Raw genomic sequence first — 27525 nt, 5'->3', positions numbered from 1 at the left:
CGGCCGACCGGTCAGGCACTTATTGTGAGTGGCTTTGCATAAGACTGAACTAAAATGTAAATGCAGAAGGAATACTTGATATCTGGCCACTGGTGGAGTGTGTCCATAATGTATATTCATTATAGATGAGGAGGCACTTAACAACCAAACATGAAAAATGACTGGACTTGGAAAGTTCCCCTGTCGAAAACAACACTCAGATAAGGACACACGCACACGTACAGGCACGTACTGACACGCAAACACACACACACACACACACACACACACACACCGGGAAATCAAGACTAATTGGCCAGCGCCACTCCTTGCCATTGGCAGACAGTGATAAACAGTATTGTGTTCTCTTAATGTTACTAAATGTTGACTAAATGTTCACTAACAGGATTTAGAGTTACATTAGGGAAACATCGATTGCAGACGGATATGAGATGTTTTTTTTCATAGAGATCAGTTCCGTGGTTTCAGACTGTTTGTAGCCAGAGGATAGCTGGTGTGTGTGGGGCACTCATCAATCCCTATTGATCGTCCGGAGCAGGAAATCAAAGTGAAACAGAAGCATCTCTGATTGCTGTGAAACTGTCTGTCTAGCTGTTCTCACCACTTAAAGCCTCTCTTTCTCATTCTTTTGTTTCTCTGTGTTTCATAATTTGTCTTCAATTCATTGAATGTGCATTCGGTAAGTATTGAGACCCCACATTTTGTTGCGTTACAGCCTTATTCTAAAATGGATTATGTTAAAACATTTCCTCATCAATCCACACACAATACCCCATAATGACAAAGTGGAAACAGGTTTGTAGAAATGTTTGCAAATGTATTAAAAAAAAAAAAATAGAAATACCTTACATAAGTATTCAAACCCTTTGCTATGAGACTCAAAATTGAGCTCAGGTAGATCCTATTTCCTTTAATCATCCTTGAGATGTTTCTACAACTTGATTGGAGTCCACCTGTGGTAAATTCAATTGATTGGACATGATTTGGAAAGGCACACACCTGTCTATATAAAGGTTCACACAGTTGACAGTGCATGTCAGAGCAAAAACCAAGCCATGAGGTCGACGGAATTGTCAGTAGAGCTCAGAGACAGGATTGTGTTGAGGCACAGATCTGGGGAAGGGTACCAAAAAAGTTTTGCAGCATTGAAGGTTCCCAAGAACACAGTGGCCTCCATCATTCTTAGATGGAAGAAGTTTGGAACCACCAAGATTCTTCCTAGATCTGTCTGCCATGCCAAACTGAGCAATCGGGGAAGAAGGGCCTTGGTCAGGGAGGTGACCAAGAACCCAATGGTCACTCTGACAGAGCTCCAGAGTTCCTCTGTGAAGATGGGAGAACCATTGAAAAAGGACAACCATCTCTGCAGCACTCTACCAATCAGGCCTTTATGGTACAGTAGTCAGACAGAAGCCACTCCTCAGGAAAAGGCACATGACAGCCAGCTTGGAGTTTGCCAAAAGGACTGTCAAACATTGAGAAGAAATATTCTATGGTCTGATGAAACCAAGATTGAACTCTTCGGCCTAAATGCCAAGCGTCACGTATGGAGGAAATCTAGCATCATCCCTATGGTGAAGCATGGTGGTGGCAGCATCATGCTGTGGGGATGTTTTTCAGTAGCAGGGATTTGGAGACTAGTCAGGATCGAGGAAAAGATGAATGGAGCAAATTACAGAGAGATCCTTGACAAAAACCTGCTCCAGAATACTCAGGAATTCAGACTGGGGCGAGGGTTCACCGTCCAACAGAACAACGACCATAAGCACACAGCTAAGACAACGCAGGAGTGACTTCGGGACGGTGAATGTCTCTGAATGTCCTTGAGTGGCCCAGCCAGAGAGCGGACTTGAACCCGATCAAACATTTCTGGTGAGACCTGAAAATAGCCGTGCAGGGACGCTCCCCATCCAACCTGACAGATCTTGAGAGGATCTGCAGAGAAGAATGGGAGAAACTCCCCAAATAAAGGTGTGCCGAGCTTGTAGCGTCATTCCCAAGAAGACTAGAGGCTGTAATCACTGCCAAAGGGTCTGAATACTTATGTAAATGTGATATTTCCATTGGGGGGGTGGGGGGATTTGCAAACATTATGCTTTGTCATTATGGGGTATCGTGTGTAGATTGATGAGAAAAAAACTATTTAATCCATTTTAGAATAAGGCTGTAACGTAGCAAAATATGGTAAAAGTCAGGGGGTCTGAATGCTTTCTGAATGCAATGTTTATACAAGAGTATGTGGACACCCCTTCAAATTAGTGGACTTGGCTATTTAAGCCACACACATTGCTGACAGGTGTCCAACATCGAGCACACAGCCATTCAATCTCCATAGACACACATCATCAGTAGCATGGCCTTACTGAAGAGCACAGCGACTTTGAACATGGCACCGTCATAGGATGCCACCTTTCCAACAAGTCAGTTCTTTAAATGTCTGCCCTGCTAGAGCTGCCCCGGTCAACTGTAAGTGCTGTTATTGTGAAGTGGAAATGTCTTGGAGCAACAATGGCTCAGCCGCGAAGTGGTAGGCCACACAAGCTCACAGAACTTGACCGCTGAGTGCTACAGCGCAGTGCTACAGTGCTACAGCACTCACTATTGAGTTGCAAACTGCCTCTGGAAACAAGAACTGTTCGTCGGGAGCTTCATGAAATGGGTTTCCATGGCCAAGCAGCCGCACACAAGCCTAAGAACACCATCTGCGATGCCAAGCGTTGGCTGGAGTGGTGTAAACCTCGCCACCATTGGACTCTAGAGCAGTGGAAACGCATTCTCTGGAGTGATGAATCACGCTTCGCCATCTGGCAGTTCAATCGACAAATCTGGGTTTGGTGGATGCCACGACGACACTACCTGCCCCGATGCATAGTGCCAACGATTGGTGGAGGAGGAATAATGGTCTGGGGCTGTTTTTCATGGTTCGGTCAAGGCCCCTTAGTTATTGTGAAGGGAACTCTTAAGGCTACAGCATACAGATCATTCTGTGCTTCCAAATTTTAGAGCGTTGGACTAGTAACCGAAAGGTTGCAAGATTGAATCCCCGAGCTGACAAGTTAAAAATCTGTCGTTCTGCCCCTGAACAAGGCAGTTAACCCACTGTTCCTAGGCCGTCATTGAAAACAAGAATTTCTTCATAACTGATTTGCCTAGTTAAATGAAGGTAAAATAAAAATTATCAATTTAAAGACAGATTGGCACATGGTCCAATGTCCCAAAAAGGAGACTAAAAGAGCCAAAGTAATGTTCATTACAAAAGCTTGATACTACTCAGAACCAGAGCCACATGAGTACTGCAACCTATGTATCTATCCAGTCATTCTTTATTGAAGCCACAACAATGTAATCAGAATTAATTAGAAGGAGATAATGATCGATACCCTAGATGAAGCTAATTCAATATCTGGATCTTGAAGCCAGTTTAACTTCTGATTTTCATTCTTCCACTCTAATGAAGGACTGATTTAGACCTGGGACACCAAGTCGGTACAATTAATGATCCGATAAAACAGCAGTACTCCAGACCAGACTTCCAGGATCGGATTTGAATACCCCTGCCCTAGACCCAAGACCGGATTTGGGAAACCAATGTGTTTTTTTTTGTAGTGGAAAACTTCCTGCAATTTGTCATACTATTCTACACATTGTGTAGATTCAAAGCTAATTTCCTATTCTTCCCTTCTTCTGATCTGGAGAGCTACTGGGTGTATAGGCTTTGGTTTCAACACTACTCTCACTAGCTAATCAAGGTCCTGATGAGCAGCTGATTAAAATAGCAGATTCAGATGTCTGTTAAAGCAGTGCTGGAGCGAAAGTGTGCGGAAGAAGGAGGGTTGGCCCGTCCTGGTTCAGACAGTCAGGTTGCAGAGGAGACTGGAACAATGGGGGGTCTCTCTCTTGTTTTCTCCTCTCCATCGCTCTGTCTCTCTCCCACCCCTCTCTCTCGCTCTCTGTCTAGCTCTCTCTGCCGCTCTCTCTTGCTCTCTCTCCTCTCCATCTCTCTGCCTCTCTCCCACCCCTCTCTCTCGCTCTCTGTCTAGCTCTCTCTGCCTCTCTCTCTTGCTCTCTCTCCTCTCCATCTCTCTGCCTCTCTCCCACCCCTCTCTCTCGCTCTCTGTCTAGCTCTCTCTGCCTCTCTCACCCCTCTCTCACACACACACACACACACACACTGCCTCTCAATATTACAACTATGTTTTTCCCCTAACAGTAACAAGGGCTCCCGAGTGGAGCAGCGGTCTAAGGCACTGCAGCTCAGTGCAAGAGGTGTCACTACAGCCCCTTGTTCAAATCCAGGCTGTATCACATCCGGCCGTGATTGGGAGTCCCATAGGGTGGCGCACAATTGTCACAGCATCGTTTGGTTGGGGTAGGCCGTCATTGTAAATAAAAATGTATTCTTTACTGGCTTGCCTAGTAAAATAAAAAATGACAGACGGTATATGATTTGTTCCAATGTTAAATCAACACTATATTAAAACTACAGGGACAGGTGTGGGAATGACGCAACTTGTCCACACCTCGGCTGTGAAGGAAGTGTAACCAACGTACCAATACTATTTATGCATCAGACAACCGTAATGAACACCATCTGTATATTCCTCTACTGCTAATTAGCATAGCCTGTGTGTGTGTGTGTGTGTGTGTGTGTGTGTGTCTACCGTAGACATTGTGAGTCTAACGTTCCACATCATCTGGAACCATTAAGCATGAATTAACACACACACTCACACACCACACACACCACACACACAGCCATAAAAGCCTTTGAAGAGCCTTCAAAGAGGAAGCCCTTCATTTTATGGCAATTAATGGGTTATCATTAGCCTCTCACACTAGGCTAGCCAGCAGAGAGGACACTACACACTAGACTAGCCAGCAGAGAGGTCACGACATATCGTAAGCTCTTCTCAACCCACACCTCACTTCTCCAGCCAATAGACCAATCGCCCATCATTCAGCTCCAGCACTGCCCTACTATTCTTAATCGATCCGAATTGAAATAATATCATAAAGTGGTATTGACTGCATAGTTAAATTGAACAGTCCCCAACCCAGCTCTACTAAGAGCTCATAGTCCTACTTCCTGGATGGGTTAGCCTGGTTGTGACCTTATACTCCACAGGGAGGAAATAGAAATAAGTAAGTCTGTCCTATTCCCCATCGTACAGCCCTGTTAACACTATATCCCCCCTCCACCTCTCCAGGAATGATTCAAACTACCACGGCCCAGGAGGGACACACAGCACTAAGGAAACCACCACAGCCCAGGAGGGACACACAGCACTAAGGAAACCACCACAGCCCAGGAGGGACACAGAGCACTAAGGAAACCACCACAGCCCAGGAGGAACACACAGCATTAAGGGAAAACACAGAAGACAGCATCCTCTCCTTAATGAGGAGACGGAGAGATAAATGAGGAGGAGAGGTGTTAGGAGAGATAAAACAGAGATGTGAGTGTGTGTGTGTGGTATGTCTTACCTTCGCAGGACAGGCCGTGGGAGGTGACGCCAGAGAGGCTGTCCCTACAGACGTTACAGAAGGTGGGCCGTGCGTGGGAGCAGGCATACCAGTTGTGCATCCCTGAGAAATGTTCCACATTAAACTGTGCTGTCTGACAAACGAGAGGTTAAATCAGGTTGGCAACACATAGGATAGACAGTCAGGTACTTTACTTCAAACATTAGGTTCCGTTTTGCTCACATTAAGAAACACACACTGACCAAGGTAATATAAATAGATATATAGATAAAGTAATCGTAACATTCCGAATAGACGAATTGGCACAAATGACCCGACCATTTTTATGAGAAGGTGTGGCACAGATAACCGTCACTTTAAATAGATGGAAAGGTACATTATCCAATAATAATGTACACATAAGGTACATTATCCAAAGGCGATTCCACATCTAGTAAACATTGATTGCATGTTCACATTGTTTACTTAAACGGAGACACAGGTAAAGAAAACCTATATAAATTGTTAACATAAATTGCATTGCAGCGTTCACTATACAATGTTTTTGGACAGCTCAGTGGTGTTTTAGGTGAGCAACATAGAACCTATATACACACACATTTTACACAAGCATTTGAAGAGATTACTTGACATTTTCTCACTTCTTTATAGAAGACTTTTACAACGTATAGGAGACAGATTTGACCATAAATCATATCATACCACACACACGCACACGCACACACACACCTACGCACGCACACACACACACACACGCACACATGCACACATGCACACACACATACGCACGCACACACACGCACCTACGCACGCGCACACACACACACACACACACACACGCACACACACACGCACACGCACACACGCAAACACACACACACGCACACGCACACCATCTATCCATCCCTATTAGAATGGGAACCTATGGTTCCAACATCTGAGTATAGTTTCCTGAACCTCTAGTTCTATCAATTCTATACTCTGTAGCTCAGCGGTGCATTGCAGGGGAGAGGAAAGAGGGCAGAGATGGAAACAATCTTATATCATCTGTCTTTCCCAAATGAAAGGCATTGATATGCAACGCTGGCACTGTACAATATACACTGTATCTGCCTGGAGACAAACGCTGCAGTCAACCAATATCAACAGTTATGTCTGTTTCTGGTCGCGGCAAAACACAACAAACGGCAATACTGTTAAAAACATCCTGAGAAGATAATACAGGGATTATTATCATTCAGCATGAATATCTAACAGCCACTCTTATCTTCCTGTTGTAAAAAGATCATTGGGTTCGTTATAGAGTGATGTGAGGGACTATTTAGTGCCGAGCTCTGTTTCCTGGTGAGTTCTAAGACACCCAGAGAGTAAGACAGACACTAGCAGTTAAAAACCTGTAAAACCTTTCCGTTTAGACAACACCGCCTGGTGTTATGTTTGTGTGTGTGTGTGTGTGTGTGTGTGTGTGTGTGTGTGTGTGTGTGTGTGTGTGTGTGTGTGTGTGTGTGTGTGCGTGCGTGCATGTGTGACTGTGGGACTTCTCTGAGTGTGACACTGTGTGTGTGTATGCATGTGTGTATGTCTCCTGTGAGCTGGGCTTCCACGACCACCCTAAATGGGTGAAATAGATGTTCCAGTCCACTGCACGCTACAGAGCATGCAACCCACTGCTCACACTACACTACCCTGCTACTCACACTACACTACCCTGCTACTCACACTACACTACCCTGCTACTCACACTACACTACCCTGCTACTCACACTACACTACCCTGCTACTCACACTACACTACCCTGATACTCACACTACACTATCCTGCTACTCACACTACCCCCTGCTACTCACACTACATTACCCTGCTACTCACACTACACTACCCTGATACTCACACTACACTACCCTGCTACTCACACTACACTACCCTGATACTCACACTACACTATCCTGATACTCACACTACACTATCCTGCTACTCACACTACACTACCCTGATACTCACACTACACTACCCTGCTACTCACACTACACTACCCTGCTACTCACACTACACTACCCTGCTACTCACACTACACTACCCTGATACTCACACTACACTACCCTGCTACTCACACTACACTACCCTGATACTCACACTACACTACCCTGCTACTCACACTACACTACCCTACTGCTCACACTACACTACCCTGCTACTCACACTACACTACCCTGCTACTCACACTACACTACCCTACTGCTCACACTACACTACCCTGCTACCGACACTACACTACCCTGCTGCTCACACTACACTACCCTGCTACCGACACTACACTACCCTGCTGCTCACACTACACTACCCTGCTACTCACACTACACTACCCTGCTACTCACACTACACTACCCTGCTGCTCACACTACACTACCCTGCTACCGACACTTCACTACCCTGATACTCACACTACCCCCTGCTACTCACACTACACTACCCTGCTACTCACACTACACTACCCTGATACTCACACTACACTACCCTGCTACTCACACTACACTACCCTGATACTCACACTACACTACCCTGCTACTCACACTACACTACCCTACTGCTCACACTACACTACCCTGCTACTCACACTACACTACCCTGCTACTCACACTACACTACCCTACTGCTCACACTACACTACCCTGCTACCGACACTACACTACCCTGCTGCTCACACTACACTACCCTGCTACCGACACTACACTACCCTGCTGCTCACACTACACTACCCTGCTACTCACACTACACTACCCTGCTACTCACACTACACTACCCTGCTGCTCACACTACACTACCCTGCTACCGACACTACACTACCCTGCTGCTCACACACCTTCATCAGAAACAACAGAAACAGAAATATCTGCACTCTTAACTGACATAGTAAGACAATGATCAGATCAAAGATCTATTGTTTTCTGCAACACAATGCATACCACCTCTCTCCTTCCCCCTCTCTCCATGCCTTGTCTCTCCATACCACCTGTCCCCTTCTCCGTCTTCTCTCCTTCCCCCTCTCTCCATGCCTTGTCTCTCCATACCACCTGCCTCATTCTCCCTCTTCTCTCCTTCCCCCTCTCTCCATGCCTTGTCTCTCCATACCACCTGTCTCATTCTCCCTCTTCTCTCCTTCCCCCTCTCTCCATGCCTTGTCTCTCCATACCACCTGTCTCATTCTCCCTCTTTTCTCCTTCCCCCTCTCTCCATGCCTCGTCTCTCCATACCACCTGTCTCATTCTCCCTCTTCTCTCCTTCCCCCTCTCTCCATGCCTCTTCTCTCCTTCCCCCTCTCTCCATGCCCCCTGTCTCCATGTCTCCTCTCTCATTCTCTGCCTCTTTCTCTCTCACTCTCAAAAGCTCACACAGGCAGTGGATCTGTTGCTATAGAGAACAGCGAATGGATCTGTTGCTTTAGAGAACAGAGAATGGATCTGGTCTTACCTCGTAATGCTCTCGGGACTGAACGGACTTCAGCGAGCTGATCCAGTCCTCCATCTCTTTCCTGTTTTCTGCGCAGAGGATGAGCCTGCGGAACGGAGTGATCACCTGGATTGATAGAGAGACAGAGAGGGAAAATTAGTGTACTGTCCTCTCCTCTGCCTGCTCTGCCTCTGAGCCGATGGGAGATCTGCTCTCCGCCTTTAAAAGAGAACGAGCCCCCTCCCTCCCTCGCTCTCTTTCTCAGACCTCTCAAATATTTCCTCACTCTCTCCCTCATCACTTATTCACCCTCCCCTACCCACCCCTCTTCTCTCTCTCTCTCTCTCTCTCTCTGTCTGCCCCCTAACACTCCCTCTGTTTTGAGTATGATGTGAGGTGACAGGCTGAGCCTTGGTAAAGGCTGATAGCCCATCACCCCACTTCCTCCTCCTCTCTTCCTTCGCTCTGTCCCTCTCTCCGCGCTGAGGGAGGAAAGGAGAGCCTCCCAGGGGACACACAGACAGAAAGAGACAACCCTTTAGACACACCGACAGAAAGACATAACAGACAGAAAGACATGAGACAGAAAGACATGAGATAGAAAGACATAACAGACAGAAAGACATGAGACAGAAAGACATGAGACAGAAAGAAATGAGACAGAAAGACATGAGACAGAAAGACATGAGACAGAAAGACATGAGACAGAAAGACATAACAGACAGAAAGACATGAGACAGAAAGACATGAGACAGAAAGACATGAGACAGAAAGACATAACAGACAGAAAGACATGAGACAGAAAGACATGAGACAGAAAGACATGAGACAGAAAGACATGAGACAAAAAGACATGAGAAAGAAAGACATGAGACAGAAAGACATGAGACAGAAAGACAAAACAGACAGAAATACATGAGAAAGAAAGACATGAGACAGAAAGACATGAGACAGAAAGACAAAACAGACAGAAATACATGAGACAGAAAGACATGAGACAGAAAGACATGAGACAGAAAGACAAAACAGACAGAAATACATGAGAAAGAAAGACATGAGACAGAAACACATGAGACAGAAAGACAAAACAGACAGAAAGACATGAGACAGAAAGACATGAGACAGAAAGACATGAGACAGAAAGACAAAACAGACAGAAAGACATGAGACAGAAAGACATGAGACAGAAAGACATTAGACAGAAAGACAAAACAGACAGAAAGACATGAGACAGAAATACATGAGACAGAAAGACATGAGACAGAAAGACATGAGACAGAAAGACAAAACAGACAGAAAGACATGAGACAGAAATACATGAGACAGAAAGATATGAGACAGAAATGCATGACAGACAGAAAGACATGAGACAGAAAGACATGAGACAGAAAGACAAAACAGACAGAAAGACATGAGACAGAAAGACATGAGACAGAAAGATATGAAACAGAAAGACATGAGACAGAAAGACAAAACAGACAGAAAGACAAAACAGACAGAAATACATAACAGACAGAAAGACATGAGACAGAAAGACATGAGACAGAAAGACATGAGACAGAACGACATGAGACAGAAAGATATGAGACAAAGACATAACAGACAGAAAGACATAGCAGACAGAACGACATGAGACAGAAAGACATGAGACAAAGACATAACAGACAGAAAGACATAACAGACAGAAAGACATGAGACAAAGACATAACAGACACAAAGACATGAGACAGAAAGACATGACAGACAGAAAGAGACAAAACCCTTTCAGCATTCATCACTTCTTCTTCATTCTGGATTATCTCTCCTTACTCTTCTTGTCTTACCTTCCTTTCATGTTTACCCCTCTGCCTTCTTTCTTTCTCTCTCTCTCTTTTCTCCTCTCTTCATATTTCCCTACCCTCTCCTCCTCTCTTCATCCTTCACCACCCCCCTCCCCTTCTCCTCCCTCTGTTGTTTTCTCAGGTAGTTAGAGTGGGTGTTAACATGGCTGACATTGATTCAGCATGGGGACACTCAAGGCTGTGGGTACACACAGCAACACACAGGAACACCTTCTAACAAAGCACACACACCAATTTAAATCCATTTTTCACACCCCTCCCTCCCTGTGCTTCTCATCGCTCCCTCCCTGTTCCACCCCTCCCTCCCTGTGCTTCTCATCGCTCCCTCCCTGATCCACCCCTCCTTCCCTGTGCTTCTCATCGCTCCCTCCCTGTTCCACCCCTCCCTCCCTGTGCTTCTCATCGCTCCGTCCCTGTTCCACCCCTCCTTCCCTGTGCTTCTCATCGCTCCCTCCCTGTTCCACCCCTCCTTCCCTGTGCTTCTCATCACTCCCTCCCTGTTCCACCCCTCCTTCCCTGTGCTTCTCATCACTCCATCCCTGTCCCACCACTCCTTCCCTGTGCTTCTCATCGCTCCCTCCCTGTTCTACCAATCCCTCCTTCCCAGTGCTTCTCATCGCTCCCTCCCTGTTCCACCCCTCCTTCCATGTGCTTCTCATCGCTCCCTCCCTGTTCCACCCCTCCTTCCCTGTGCTTCTCATCGCTACATCCCTGTCCCACCACTCCTTCCCTGTGCTTCTCATCACTCCCTCCCTGTTCTACCAATCCCTCCTTCCCTGTGCTTCTCATCACTCCCTCCCTGTTCCACCCCTCCCTCCCTGTGCTTCTCATCACTCCCTCCCTGTTCCAACCCTCCCTTCCATCTCAGCAGCTGTGTACAGGTCTGTCTGCCCTGTGGACCAGCAGCACATGAGGCTCTGAGCCTATTACCCGCTGTGGAAACATAGCCATTAGCTCACAGACAGCAGCCAGATACACACACGGCAGTGTGTGTGTGTGTGTGTGTGTGTGTGTGTGTGTGTGTGTGTGTGTGTGTGTGTGTGTGTGTGTGTGTGTGTGTGTGTGTGTGTGTGTGTGTGTGTGTGTGAATGCAGCATACGACACACACTCATATCACTGTATGAAGCAGATAAACCCCATCTGTTCAAACACAGTCTCCCACACACTATTGTACTGGTGCTGAATTTTCTGTATGAAGTCTACAGTAGCACCATTATCATATAATAAAGACTACCACTGATGCCGTTTGTCAGCCATATTGTCTTCTCCATTAGGATACATGGACAGATGCAGCTTCACTGGTTCAGTGCAGATGAAATCTCTTTTTGATGTGTTGTGACCAACGTGTTGTCGTAGATTTTGGGAGGGGTTTCGTATCATTTGATTTACACAACATGCCTACCACTTTGAAGATGCAAAATATTTGTTATTGTGAAACAAACAAGAAATAAGAACTTGAGCGTGCATAACTATTCGTCTCCTCCAAGTCAATACTTTGTAGAGCCCTCTTTTGCAGATATTACAGTTGCAAGTCTCTTGGGGTATGTCTCTATAAGCTTGGCACATCTAGCCACTGGGATTTTGCCCATTCTTCAATGCAAAACTGCTCCAGCTCCTTCAAGTTGGATGGGTTCCACTGGTGTACAGCAATCTTTAAGTCATACCACAGATTCTCAATTGGATTGAGGTCTGGGCTTTGACTAGGCCATTCCGAGACATTTAATGTTTCCCCTTAAACCACTTGAGTGTTGCTTTAGCAGTATGCTTAGGGTGATTGTCCAGCTGGAAGGTGATCCTCCATCCCAGTCTCAAATTTCTGGAAGACTGAAACAGGTTTCCCTCAAGAATTTCCCTGTATTTAGCGCCATCCATCATTCCTTCAATTCTGACCAGTTTCCCAGTCCCTGCCGATGAAAAGCATCCCCACAGCATGATGCTGCCACCACCATGTTTCACCGTGGGGATGGTGTTCTCGGGGTGATGAGACGTCTTGGGTTTGCACCAGATATGGCGTTTTCCTTGATGGCCAAAAAGCTCAATTTTAGTCTCATCTGACCAGAGTACCTTCTTCCATATGTTTGGGGAGTCTTCCACATGTCTTTTGGCGAAAACCAAACATGATTACTTATTTTTTTCTGGCCACTCTTCTGTAAATCCCAGCTCTGTGGAGTGTACAGCTTAAAGTGGTCCTATGGACAGATAATCCAATCTCCTTTTTGGAGCATTGCAACTCCTTCAGGGTTATGGTTTGGTCTCTTTGTTTATCTCTCTGATTAATGCCCCCCTTGCCTGGTCTGTGAGTTTTTGTGGGAGGCCCTCTCTTGGCAGGTTTGTTGTGATGTCATATTCTTTCAGTTGTTTTGATAATGGATTTAATGGTGCTCCGTGGGATATTCCAAGTTTCTAATATATTCTTATAACCCAACCCTGATCTGTACTTCTCCACAACTTTGTCCCTGACCGGTTTGGAGAGCTCCTTGGTCTTCATAGTGCCGCTTGCTTGGTGGTCCCCCTTGCTTAGTGGTGTTGCAGACTCTGGGGCCTTTCAGAACAGGTGTATATATACTGAGATCATGTGACAGATCGCGTGACACTTAGATTACACACAGGTGGACTTTATTTAACTAATTATGTGACTTCTGGATGTAATTGGTTGCACCAGATCTTATTTAGGGGCTTCATAGCAAAGGGGGTGATTACATATGGACGCACGACTTTTCCGCTTTTTATTTTGTATAATCTTTTGAAACAAGTCATTTTTTAAATTTCACTTCACCAATTTGGAATATTTTGGTATGTCCATTACATGATAATGAAAATCAATTTAAATAACAGTAATGCAACAAAATAGGAAAAATGCCAAGGGAGGTGAATACTTTTGCAAGGCACTGTACAGAGGCCCTCTGCATGTCTGATAGATAAAACACACCTGCGCACATCATAACGTCATTGCCCACTCTCTCTCTCTCTCTCTCTGTGTGTGTGTGTGTGTGTGTCACGCCCTGACCTAGAGATCCTTTTTATGTCTCTATTTGGTTTGGTCAGGGTGTAATTTTGGGGTGGGTATTCTATGTTATACTATTTGTATTTCTATGTTTTGGCCGGGTAGGGTTCTGAATCAGGGACAGCTGTCTATCGTTGTCTCTGATTGAGAACCATACTTAGGCAGCCCTTTTCCCACCTGTCTTTGTGGGAAGTTGACTTTGTTTATGGCACATAGCCTTTAGCTTCACGGTTTGTTTTGTAGTGTTTATTGTTTTGTTCGGAATAATCAGATAATTTTTATCTGATTCTGGCCCAAACAAAAAGGAGACACCCATCCATTTCCCCTCCTCTGCCCCCTCACCCTCTACCACCCATACCACCTTCTACCTCGCCCTGCTCCATGTCTCCATGTCTAAGGCTGCGTTTACACAGGCAGCCCAATTCTAACCTTTTTTCCCCCACTTGGTCTTTTGACCAATCAGATCAGTTCCTTTTCCAACAATTAGGAAATATATACGAATTTGGCAGCCTGTGTGAACACAGTCGAATAGCTAATCATATTAGTATCCATCCTCTCCCTCGCTATGAAACTCAAGACAACTCCCAAACCATCCAAAGGAAAAAAACATTTAAAATGCACCACAACAACACAGCACAAGCCAGCCTCAGAGCAGGATGGCCAGCCTCAGAGCAGGATGGCCAGCCCCAGAGCAGGATAGCCAGCACCCAATACCTCTGAAACTGAGTAGTGTATTATACATTATACAATAATGTACAGTATTATCCATGATCATACAATATTATTTGTTTCATGTTTATTTGTCAGGGACGATGTACACATGTTATACATTCTACCTTATATAGATGGACAACTAATTTTCCTCTCCAGTCCCCATAACAGTGTACATATTATTATTCATTATATTAGCCTAAGTGATTACTAAAGCTGGCAGTAGAGGGTTATAGTCTCAATGTTTATTCAGTAACTGTATTCCCTTGCTACGTCCTTCCCGCTCGAGTCGAACCCCTTAGCTACAAATCACCTTGCTAAGGCTACAGTGACCTGATGCTGCAGGGTTACATGGTGTGTGTGTGTGTGTGTGTGTGTGTGTGTGTGTGTGTGTGTGTGTGTGTGTGTGTGTGTGTGTGTGTGTGTGTGTGTGTGTGTGTGTGTGTGTGTGTGTGTGTGTGTGCGTGCGTGCGTGCGTGCGTGCGTGCGGCTTCTGTCATCCATGATCCTACAGCGAGAACAACACTCCTCCGTATCAGACAGATGCAGCTACGGTAGCACCGGCCTGAGGCTGCACGGGGAAACTCAATGTTCTGGACTCTGCTGACCACTCTGTCTCCCATTCCATGTAACAGAATGCTGCCATGGGCGATGACATCCTCCCCTTTAATGTTAAATCGAGGTTACAGGTTCTACCAACAAAATATAATCTAACAATTTGGTACCTGGCATACCATGACACATTTTGTATTTTACATTAGTCAAATATAACATGTCTGTTACACATGTTGTGAAAGATTGCTGTTCATACAATGACATGTACTTACTGCCTTTTCGACCTGCTAGCTAGCCAGCAACATACCACCCTGCATCCCACTGCTGGCTTGCCTTTGAAGCTAAGCAGGGTTGATCCTGGTCAGTCCCTGAATGGGTGATCAGACACTGCTGGCTAATGGTGTTGAAAGGCCAGTAAGAGGCATTCTTTCCTGGCTAAATTTCCAATCTGGTCAACTAATCATCCCTAGCTTCCAATTGGCTCATTCATCCCTCCTCTCCTGTAACTATTCACCAGGTTATTGCTGTGAATGTGTTCTCAGTTTAACTTACCTGGTTAAAGGTAAGGTGAGACAGGTAGTCTCACAAACCACAAACAGTATTGAGGAATTTGGTTTGATGATGATGAATTTTCCTGTGTACCAAATACACTAGAGGGAGGTGTTCATTTGACTGTTACATGGAGCTGACAAGCTTCTCAAACACTGGCTGCTTGGACAGCTTCGGATATAAACTCAGCAAAAAAAGAACCGTCCCTTTTTCAGGACCCTGTCTTTCAAAGATAATTCGTAAAAATCCAAATAACTTCACAGATCCTCATTGTAAAGGGTTTAAAACCTTTCCCATGCTTGTTCAATGAACCATAAACAATTAATGAATATACATACACCTGTGGAACGGTCATTAAGACACTAACAGCTTAGAGGCCTTTCTACTCACTCTGAAAAACAACAAAAGAAAGATGCTCAGGGTCCCTGCTCATCTGTGTGAATGTGCTTTAGGCATGCTGCAAGGAGGCATGAGGAATGCAGATGTGGCCAGGTCAATAAATTGCAACGTCTGTACTGTGACAGACCTAAGACAGAGCTGCAGGGAGACAGGACGGACAGCTGATCGTCCTCGCATTGGCAGACCACGTGTAACAACACCTGCACAGGATCGGTACATCCGAACATCAAACCTGTGGGACAGGTACAGGATGACAACAACAACTGCCAGTTGTTATACCAGGAAGGGTTATACCAGGAAGGCCTGTTTGTCACGACTTCCAACGAAGGTGGCTCCTCTCCCTGTTCGGGCGGCGCTCGGTGGTCGTCGTCGCCGGCCTACTAGAAGGTGGCTCCTCTCCCTGTTCGGGCGGCGCTCGGTGGTTGTCGTCGCCGGCCTACTAGAAGGTGGCTCCTCTCCCTGTTCGGGCGGTGCTCGGTGGTCGTCGTCGCCGGCCTACTAGAAGGTTGCTCCTCTCCCTGTTCGGGCGGTGCTCGGTGGTTGTCGTCGCCGGTCTACTAGAAGGTGGCTCCTCTCCCTGTTCGGGCGGTGCTTGGTGGTAGTCGTCGCCGGCCTACTAGAAGGTGGCTCCTCTCCCTGTTCGGGCGGTGCTCGGTGGTAGTCGTCGCCGGCCTACTAGAAGGTGGCTCCTCTCCCTGTTCGGGCGGTGCTCGGCGGTCGTCGTCGCCGGCCTACTAGAAGGTGGCTCCTCTCCCTGTTCGGGCGGTGCTCGGTGGTAGTCGTCGCCGGCCTACTAGAAGGTGGCTCCTCTCCCTGTTCGGGCGGTGCTCGGTGGTCGTCGTCGCCGGCCTACTAGAAGGTGGCTCCTCTCCCTGTTCGGGGCGGTGCCCGGCGGTCGTCGTCGCCGGTCTACCGATCCCTTTTCCTTTTCTTTTGGTTAAGTCTGTTTTGTGTCTCATCTGGTTTCACTTTGGTTAATTAGGGGGGGATTTAATTTGACACTTCCTTTGGGGTTTTGTGCGGGATTATTTTCGTTGAACTGTCAGTGAGGTTGGGGTGCGTTTTATTTTGCTCTTGTTCTTTGGAACTCGGTTCTCCTGCGCCTGACTCCGCACGCACATCTCATTGGGAAGATCTGACACTATTGAAGGCAGGTCCTCACCAAAAATCACCGGCAACAATGTTTCCTATGGGCACAAACCCACCGTTGCTGGACCAGACAAGACTGGTAAAAAGTGCTCTTCACTGACAAGTCGCGGTTTTGTCTCACCAGGAGTGATGGTCGGATTTACGTTTATAATCCAAGGAATAAGCGATACACCGAGGCCTGTACTCTGAAGTGGGATCGATTTGGAGATGGAGGGTCCGTCATGCTCTGGGGCGGCGTGTCACAGCATCATCGGACTGAGCTTGTTGTCATTGCTGGCAATATCAACGCTGTGTGTTACAGGGAAGACATCCGCTTCCCTCATGTGATACCCTTCCTGCAGGCTCATCCGGACATGACCCTCCAGCATGACAATACCACCAGCCATACTGCTCGTTCTGTGCGTGATTTCCTGCAAGACAAGAATGTCAGTGTTCTGCCATGGCCAGTGAAGAGCACGGATCTCAATCCCATTGAGCACGCCTGGGACCTGTTGGATCGGGGGGTGAGGGCTAGGGCCATTCCCCCCAGAAATGTCTGGGAACTTGCAAGTGCCTTGGTGGAAGAGTGGGGTAACATCTCACTGCAAGAACTGGCAAATCTGGTGCAGTCCATGAGGAGGAGATGCACTGCAGTACTTAATGCAGCTGGTGGCCACACCATATACTGACTGTTACTTTTGATTTTGACCCCCTATTAGTTCAGGGACACATTATTCTATTTCTGTTAGTGACATGTCTGTGGAACTTGTTCAGTTTATCTCAGATGTTGAATCTTGTTTTGTTCATACAAATATTTACACTTGTTAAGTTTGCTGAAAGTCAACGCAGTTGACAGTGAGAGGACGTTTCTTTTTTTGCTGAGTTTAGGTGCAAGTTAGTAGCTCTTGTGACGACCCTCCCCACTCTTTCTGCTGAATTCTTTGCTCTTGTTTTTCTTAATAGGATGTCGGTGGGCGGAGCCAGGAGGGTAGTCAGTGGAATGGGACACACCTGGGCTCGGGTGTGTCCTGGGATAAATACATCTTTCCCCAGTGCATCGAAGAGACTCTCTCCATGTCGTCACACTGTTGTTTTTGGTTGTGGCAATTTGAGGCTTTGTTTTGTGTTAATTTGTTTTGGCACCTCTCAACACCATCTATGAACACATCCACACACTTACACAACTGACTACACACACACACACCCCATTGTACTTGTATATAGTTTACTTTGTTTTATCTCCGTGTTGTCTTCCTCTTTGTTATGGGCCATGAGACGGTTCGTGACAAGTGGGGTCTCATCTGGATCATAAGGTTGATTCCTAGACATTTTGGTGTATGATGGTTTAGTGCTAATTGGGATGCACTTTAGTTGGCATTCACTCCCTTGTCTTAAAAGTGTTAGATATTGTGCCTTCGAGACGTATCTGTGATTTTTGGTTGTCTGGTGATGTCATCAAGCAGGTGCGTTGCCTGGAAAATTGTGGCAGTAGGCCTCATTCTAGTGGTAAGATAACTGGTAAGTGTATTTTGTTTGGGAGAAAATGTGGAGTTCGTGTTAAACTCTGTAGGTGTTTTTTTTTTTGGTACAGCTTTATTGAGTTGACTTTTTTTGGTAGGACCAGGGTTGTTTGCCTTTGTTTGTTTGGTAAACTTGCCACTGCTATTGATAGTTGGTTGTGTGCAACATTGGTTAGTTTCTTGCTCTCCTCGCTGTTGGGACATGGGTCCGAGGAGGTGAGTACAATCGACTGTGTACCTCAGTGGGACATTTGGTAATGTTATTGCCATTTGCTACCCTGAGATACAGCCTTTCTTTTCCCTTGTTAGGCTTACTGATGTGTTCCACTTTAATGTTGCAGTGTGTTTTGACTGGTAAAGCGCAGGAAGCATATTCAGCTCTTGGTGTAGTTGACAGTGTCAGTTATGAGAAGGTTAAAATGGCTGTGTTGTAGGTTTATGATTTATGGTTCCTGAGGCTTACCGCCAACGATTTAGAACTTTAGAAAGGGCTGACCAACAGACTCATGTTGAGTCTGCGTGAGAGTTCTCTTCACAGTTTAATCGCTGGGGTTCCACCTCTGCGGTTATGACTTTCCAGGGGCTATGTGATCTGATTATGCTAGAGCAATTTAAGGGCACAATCTCTGATCGAATAGCAACGTACATTAACGAACGCAAAGTGAAGACTGTCTCTGTCTCTGTGGTTTTGGTGGACGAGTATGTTTTGACTCAAAAAAGTGGCTTTGGAGATCCCTGCAGTGGGCAGAGTGAGTGGGGGCATTTGGAGAGATTTGGGCCTCGCCTACCGAGACACTCTGGTTCACGGGCAGAGCTTCATTGTGTGTGGTAAAGCTGACCTCAGTCAAGAGTGTCACTACTGTCAGGGTACAGATCATAAACGAATGTCCTGTTCTCAGAGCTAAGGGTAAATTCAGTACTTGCTCTAACGTTGAAACCTAAGCCTACAGCGTAAGCAGCGCCTGTCCAACATCACTTCACACCTGTCACACTGTCTCATGCCCAGGTGCATCTGAAAGTCCCAATTAAACCAGATTATTTACCTTTCATTACGGAGGTTTTGTTTCTCTGTTAGGAAGTAACGACCCAGTGCCTGTGATCATTTGTGTTAGTCTGTGTTAGCCTTCTCTGCTGAGACTGATTCTGGGAATAGTGTTCTAATTAGGGGAATTGGTTTGAACTCTCTGTCAGTTCCATTGTATAAACTGATGTTGTATTATGAACTGGTGAAAGGCGAGGTTGTGTTGGGGGTGCATCCATCGTTGCCTATTGAAGGTATCGACGTTATCCTTGGGAATAACTTCGCTGGTGAGCAAGTATGGCCTGTCCTGTCACCATCTCTAGTGGTTTCCACTAAGCCGTCATTTGTAGGGATTCCCAATGAGAACACGCAGCGTTTCCCCAGAGGTGTTCTCTGCATGAGCAGTGACGCGTTCCTTGAGCCGTGGCGACCTGGACCTGCGCCTGCTAACGATGTTACAAAGAAATCTGTCACTACTCTCCATTATCTGTGCCCAACTTCGATATAATCAAGGATCAACGGGCTGACACTCATTAGAAGAGTTGCGTAACCAAATTGTACCTGTGGAACAGTTGGGAGACGTCGTCCATGGTTATTTTCTCCAGGATGTTGTCTTAATGAAAAAGTGGGGGCCTCATAGTTGTTTTGTGGGGGAGGCTATTAATCAGGTTGTTGTGAGTTGGCGTTAACTTTCCACAACGATGTTGCTGGACATCTGGGTGTGAAAACCTACAATCGCATACTGACATTTATTTTGGCCTAGGTTAAAGAGGGATGTTATTAATAGTTTCATCAACCTGTCACACCAGTAAATTAACAGGTCAACTGAATCAAGCTATTAAGCCGTTACCACTTTCCTATTCCCGTAGTCAGGCAGCCTTTTAACTATCTGATTGTTGAATGTGTGCCCTCTGCCTCGCTCTAAGAATGGTAGTAGTTATCTGTTCACTGTGATGTCAGACCACTAGGTTTCCTGCTGCCTATTCTCTCCGGTCTATCACAACTAAGTCTGTGCTAAAAGCTTTTACTCAGTTTCTCGCTGTTTTGAATCCCTAAGGTTAGTCAGAGTGACCAATGATCTAATTTCACCTCTAATCTGTTTGGTTAGGTTCTCCAACAGGTCCATATTAACACAATTTGGCTAGTGCCTATCACGCGCAGAGTCAAGGACCGCTGGGACATTTCCTTCTAACACTTAAGTCTTTGTTGAGAGCTTATTGTTCGGAGATGGATAAGGATTGGGAGGAGGGTTTGCCATGGTTACTGTTAGCCACCAGGGAGGTTTCACAGGAGAGCACAGGTTTCAGTCTAAATTAATTAGTGTTCGGACATAGTGTGTGTGTGTGGGCTTCTAGCGGTGCTCCAGGATGAATGGAAGTCTCCCAAGCCACCCTGTTATCTTGTGTGTGATTTCCGGCGAAGCCTGAATGCCGCTGGCGAGATGGCTAAAGAGAAGCTATGGTCTTCACCGAGGAGGAATATTTGATCGCCGAGCTGAGCCTCGTCACTTTAGTTCAGGTGACCAGGTTCTTGCTGTGCTGCCAATAATTGGTTCTCATTTTCAAGCCAAATTTCAAGGTCCATATACGGTTGTGCGCCAGTGCACTGAGCAAAACGATCTAGTTACCACTCCGGAACGGAGGAAAGCGCACCAACTGTGCCATGTCAATCTGCTACAACCCTATTACGCACGTTCCTCTGGGACCGTAGACCGTATGTCTGCATGGTGAGTAGGACGTCTCTGGTCCCGACGATTGCATACTGCAGGGTAGATTGAAAAATTCATAGTCACTGGATGTTTTGGATAGCCTTCTCGATCATCTACCTGCTGATATGTGAGACGAGTTGGTTGGTCTGATTCAGAGTTTTCCAGATTTGTTTTTTGATATACAGTTGTATGAAAAGGTTTGGACACCCCTGACAATTTCCATGATTTCCATTTATAAATAATTGGGTGTTTGGATCAGCAATTTCATTTTGATCTATCAAATAACTGATGGACACAGTAATAGTAGTGTCAGGGGTGCCCAAACCTTTCAGTAGTGAAATTAGGTTTATTGGATTAACAGAAAATGTGCAATATGCGTCAAAACAAAATTAGACAGGTGCAAAAATTTGGGCACCCCAATAGAAAAATCACATCAATATTTAGTAGAGCCTCCTTTTGCTAAAATAACAGCCTCTAGATGCTTCCCATAGCCTCTAATGAGTGTCTGGATTCTGGATGAAGGTATTTTGGACCATTCCTCCTTACAAAACATCTCCAGTTCAATTAGGTTTGATTGTTGCCGAGCATGGACAGCCCGCTTCAAATCATCCCACAGATTCTCAATGATATTCAGGTCTGGGGACTGGGATGGCCATTCCAGAACATTGTACTTGTTCCTCTGCATAAATGCCCGGGTAGATTTTGAGCAGTGTTTTGGGTCGTTGTCTTGTTGAAATATCCAGCCCCGGCGTAACTTTGTGACTGATTGTTCAACATTATTCCCAAGAATCTGCTGATATTGAGTGGAATCCATGCGACCCTCAACTTTAACAAGATTCCCAGTACCGGCACTGGCCACACAGCCCCACAGTATGATGGAACCCCCACCAAATTCTACTGTGGGCAGCAAGTGTTTTTCTTGGAACGCTGTGTTCTTTTGCCACCATGCATAACATCCCTTGTTATGACCAAATAACTCAATCTTTGTTTTATCAGTCCACAGCACCTTATTCCAAAATGAAGCTGGCTTGTCCAAATGTGCGTTTGCATGCCTCAAGAGACTCTGTTTGTGGCGTGTGTGCAGAAAAGGCTTCTTCCGCATCACTCTCCCATTCAGCTTCTCCTTGTGCAAAGTGCGCTGAATTGTTGAACGATGCACAGTGACACCATCTGCAGCAAGATGATGTTGTAGGTCTTTGGAGGTGGTCTGTGGGCTGTTTTTGACCGTTCTCACCATCCTTCGCCTTTGCCTCTTCGATATTTTACTTGGCCAGCCACTTCTGGCCTTAACAAGAACTGTGCCTGTGGTCTTCCATTTCCTCACTATGTTCCTCACAGTGGACACTGACAGCTAAAATCTCTGCGATAGCTTTTTGTAGCCTTCCTCTAAACCATAATGTTGAACAATCTTTGTTTTCAGGTCATTTGAGAGTTGTTTTGAGGCCCCCATGTTGCCACTCTTCAGAGGAGAGTCAAAGAGAACAACAACTTGCAATTGGCCACCTTAAATGCCTTTTCTCATGATTGGATGCACTTGTCTATGAAGTTCAAGGCTTAATGAGCTCACCAAACCAATTGTGTGTTCCAATGAATCAGTGCTAAGTAGTTACAGGTATTCAAATCAACAGAATGACAAGGGTGCCCACATTTTTGCATAGCCTATTTTTCACACCTGATTTAATTTCATTCAACTTAATATTGCTACACTAAAAATCTTTGTCTGGACAATACCCCAGTACTCAGCTTTTATTAGAAAATGAATGGCATGCCACTGTGATCATTTTCTGTGAAGACAGAGTAAATTATTATGCAGCCTCAGAGGGGTGCCCAAACTTTTTCATACGACTGTACCTCCACGTATAAACTTAACAGAACACAATATTGACTTTGGGGATGCAGACCCCATCCATTAGCGGTTCAATAGAGTTTCTTGAGAGAAACTTTAGTCCTATTGATTGGTGTAACCCGTTTCTCATACGCGTTGTCACTGAGTGGATGCATGTTGTCCGCGTGACCGGCCACTGTTTCTTTTTGTGTATTTTCTATGATCCTGTTCTGTCGCTCCTGTCATCTGTTTCCTGTTGTCCTTGTTTTTTTCTTTCCTCTTGAAGGTTGCTTCCTGTGCGCAAAGTTTGCGGAGGTCTGGGGAGGACGAGTTTGGCTGGGGCCGTGGAGTACCGTTAACAAGGGCAGTATTTTGTTTGTTTATGTATGTTTGGTTGGTGTTGTGTCTTGGGGTCCTTGGTGGTCCCTGGATATATTGGGGGGGGGGGGGGTTGACCCTCCCACTCTGTCTGCCTTATTCTTTCTCTTCGTTTTCCTTAATATGATATCTGTGGGTGGAGCCAGGGAGGGTCGTCAGCAGAATGGGACATACCTGGGCTCGGCTGTGTCCCGGGGATAAATGCACCTTTCCCTCGTACATCGACGAGACTCTCTCCACGCAGTCACACTGTTGTTTTTGTTTGTGGCAATTTTAGGCTTTTTTTTTGTGGTCATTTGTTTTGGCACCTCTCAACACCCTCATTATCACCATCTATGAACACATCCTCTCACTTACACTACTGACTACACATACCATTGTTACTTGTATGTAGTTTACTTTGTTTAATAAATATGCTTGTTATTTCTTTATCTCTGCGTTATCTTTGTTACGGGCTACGAGCCGGTTCATAGCACGCTGATATTTTTCTCGGCCACATAAATAGGCTTAAATACTAAAGCAAAGCAATTGGCTAGGTACTGCTCTGTTTCAGCTGTTATGGGCAGTTTTTAACTCTACCAAATCATTTCTGGGCAACAATTAAGTATCTTACTGTGATTGTTTTCAATTCAAATGGTCAAACATTAAACAAATAGCTTGTAACTAGGCAGTCTAAAACTCCATCCCACCAAAACAGGCTAGAATTTCACAAGAGCCCTTCTTTTCAAACCGCTCTTACACTGAAAGGGAAGTATCATCTTCACAATATTATTCTAACATAGTGTGGAAATATATATAAACTCAGGAAATCAGGTTTTTGAATGCACTGGGCCTTTAAGTGTCCATGCAGTCAAAGGCATTTTACATTTTTTGAATCCTTCTTGAATGTAATGTGATTTGTGGATTCAAATATTTATATATTGTGTGTGTGGGGGGGGGTGTAAAGGATGGTTGCTGAGGGAAACTGGACTGTGTTTGGAAACTCTCCAGTCCCCTGATGAGCCTCCTCGGGTCAAAGGGCAGATGGGGAGTGATTAGGTTGGGGAGTCTATGTCCTTCTGTGTTTGTGTGTCTAATTTATAATCATATCAATTCATTTGCCATGCTTGATCATTTCAATAAATATGCTTTCTTCTGCTAGAGTGGACAGGGTAGCCTAGTGGTTAGATCGTTGGGCTAGTAACCGAAAGGTTGCAAAAGCTTGCAAGTTCAAATCCCCGAGCTGACAAAGTACAAATCTGTTGTTCTGCTCCTGAACAGCCAGTTAACCCACTGTTCCTAGGCCATTGGAAATAAGATTTTGTTCTTAACTGACTTGCCTAGTTAAATAAAGGTAAAAAAATAAATAACCCCAAAGTTATTTCTGCTGCACTTTATCTAGAAAATCACATCTAGATTGGATTTTCATTGCTTGAACACGTTAACAAGAGTCATACAGTATATAACCTAACATTCAGCTTCTATAATGAGGGGCTTACACTGCTATCATCTATCTAAATGAGTTTTCAATTGCCTGGAGCTGAGATCACAGCATTATGGATTTGATTAACTTAATTGAATATCAAGGTGTTACCATATTCTATTCAGTAAGATGCAGATAAGATTACCACTTGCAGAAAAGCACGAACAGGACCAAACATGCTGCTCACACATACACAGACACACACAGGAAGACACATCCGGTCATTGTGCATGTGTAGATGTTGTGCTAACTAACGAAGAGAACACTATTACTACATACAATCAACAATCTGCATCAACAGCTAACACATACAACTGTTTGAGAAAATACACAATATCTATGTCCATGCCACTGAAAGGGTTAAGTTAGAGCACATTCAACTTTTTTTTTTTTAAGTCAGATTTGCAGTTTCACATGTGTTAAGCTTAAATTTCACAAGTGAAACCATATTTGCACATGTATTCAATTTAGAGTCCACATGTTAACACCACCTTTTGGGTGAATAACATGTTTTCACCTCACATGAATTGCAGTTTTGCGTGTGAAATTGAACGTTTCTGTCACGCCCTGATGTGTTTCACCTGTCTTTGTGATTGTCCCCACCCCCCTCCAGGTGTCACCCATCTTCCCCATTATCCCCTGTGTATTTATACCTGTGTTTTCTGTCTCTCTGTTGCCAGTTTGTCTTGTTTGTTCAAGCCGAGCAGGCCTTTGTGTCTCAGCGATTGCGGGTTCCATTTGCCCTTACTCGCATCTTCCTGGTTTTTGACCCTTGCCTGTCCTGACTACTGAGCCTGCCTGTTGTCCTGTACCTTGGCCTCTACTTTGGATTATCGACCCCTGCCTGCCTTGACCTGTCGTTTTCCTGCCCCTTTTGTTACAATAGATATTGTTACTTCACACAGTCTGCACTTGGGTCTTATTTTGGTACCTGATAGTTTCGCATTTAAAAAAGTCACATGAAGAATTGCAAGTTCACATGAAATTCAATCACATGTGAAAATTGAATTTTCAGGTAAACATGTAAAAAAAATCCAAAAGTAGATGTGAAAAAACTTCACCCAAATGTTTCATATGTGAAAAACTTCCACGCGATTGTTTTTCACCTTTGAACTTGCAATTCCACATGTGAAAGAGTTTTTCACATATGAAACTGCAAATTAGGTTTTTACATATGATTGTTTTTCTTTTATATTATCCTGACCTTTGCTTTCACTGCCTTTTCTCCAGTTTCATGCACATAGCAAATCAAATGTTATTTATCACATGTACCAAATACAACAGGTTACCTTACTGTGAAATGCTTATTTTCAAGCCCTTAACCCACAATGCAGTTCCAGAAAGAGTTAATAAAATGTTTACTAAATAAGCTAATGTAAAAAAAATGTAATAAAATCAAAAAGTAACACAAGAAAATTACATAATAACGAGGCTATAGAGGGTATAGGTTAGTCAAGGTCATTTGTGAAGTGACTATGCATAAATAATAAACAGTGGGTGTCCATTTGATTAATTGTTCAGCAGTCTTATGTCTTGGAGGAAGAAGCAGTTAAGGAGCAAGGTAAACATATGTTGTTCAGGCAGTTGTTCATTGTTCCCCGGTAGGCCGTTGTTGTAAATAAGAATTTGTTCTTAACTGATTTGCCTAGTTAAAAAAAAAATGTCAGGAAGCTTTGTCCCAGTGATGTACTGGGCAGTACCCAGTACCCTCTGTAGTGCCTTACGGTCAGTTGCCATACCAGGCGGTGATGCAACCGGTCAGGATGCTCTTGACGGTACAGCTGTGCAATTTTTTGGAGGATATGGGGACCCATGCCAAATCTTTTCAGTCTCCTGAGGGGGAAAAGTTGTTGTCGTGCCCTCTTCACAAGTGTCTTGGTGTGCTAAGACCATGATAGTTCTTGGTGACGTAGACACCAAGGAACTTGAAACTCTACCTGCTCTCTATCCACACCATGTTAATGTGGGGCCTGTTTGGCCCTCCTTTTCCTATAGTTCAACGATCAGCTCCTTTGTCTTGATCACATTGAGAGAGAGGTTGTTGTCGTGGCACCACACTGCCAGGTCATTGACCTCCTCCCTATAGGCTGTCAGTCTCATCATTGTCGGGGATCAGGCATAAAAGGCATTTAGCTCGTCTGGTAGACTTGCGTCACTGGGCAGCTCACGGCAGGGTTTCCCTTTGTAGACCGTCAAATGTTTCAAGCCCTGCCACATCCGACGAGCGTCAGAGCCAGTGCAGTAGGATTCATTCTTAGTCCTGTATTGACGCTTTGCCTGTTTGATGGTTCGTCTGAGGGCATAGTGGGATTTCTTAGAAGCGTCCGGATTAGTGTCCCTCTCCTTGAAAGCGGTAGCTCTGGACTTTAGCTCGTTGGGGATGTTGCCTGTGATCCATGGCTTCTGGTTGGGAAATGTATCGGTCACTGTGGGGATGACGTTGTTGATACACTTATTGATGAAACCGTATCCACGTCATCTGACCACTTCGT

General features: G+C 45.2%; 1 protein-coding gene across 11 annotated transcripts in view; it reads right to left on the bottom strand.

Annotated features, from left to right (window-relative positions):
• LOC110504796 (diacylglycerol kinase eta) overlaps positions 1 to 27525 on the bottom strand; it is a 110795-nt gene that overhangs the window by 49625 nt on the left and 33645 nt on the right. For all 11 annotated transcript variants that reach the window (XM_090230397.1, XM_090230403.1, XM_036975215.2 and 8 more), the window contains 2 exons: positions 8954 to 9058; positions 5485 to 5617 (listed from right to left, as the gene is read on the bottom strand). In XM_090230397.1, coding sequence (XP_090086523.1) covers positions 5485 to 5617; positions 8954 to 9058 — 238 coding nt within the window. The remainder of the gene's footprint in view (positions 1 to 5484; positions 5618 to 8953; positions 9059 to 27525) is intronic.

This window comes from Oncorhynchus mykiss, chromosome 3 (genome assembly GCF_057628025.1).
Source record: "Oncorhynchus mykiss isolate SJ-2025 chromosome 3, ASM5762802v1, whole genome shotgun sequence".
In the NCBI taxonomy this organism is placed as follows: domain Eukaryota; kingdom Metazoa; phylum Chordata; class Actinopteri; order Salmoniformes; family Salmonidae; genus Oncorhynchus; species Oncorhynchus mykiss.
The sequence above is the reverse complement of the archived record's forward strand: the minus strand, read 5'-3'. Positions and strand labels throughout refer to the sequence as shown.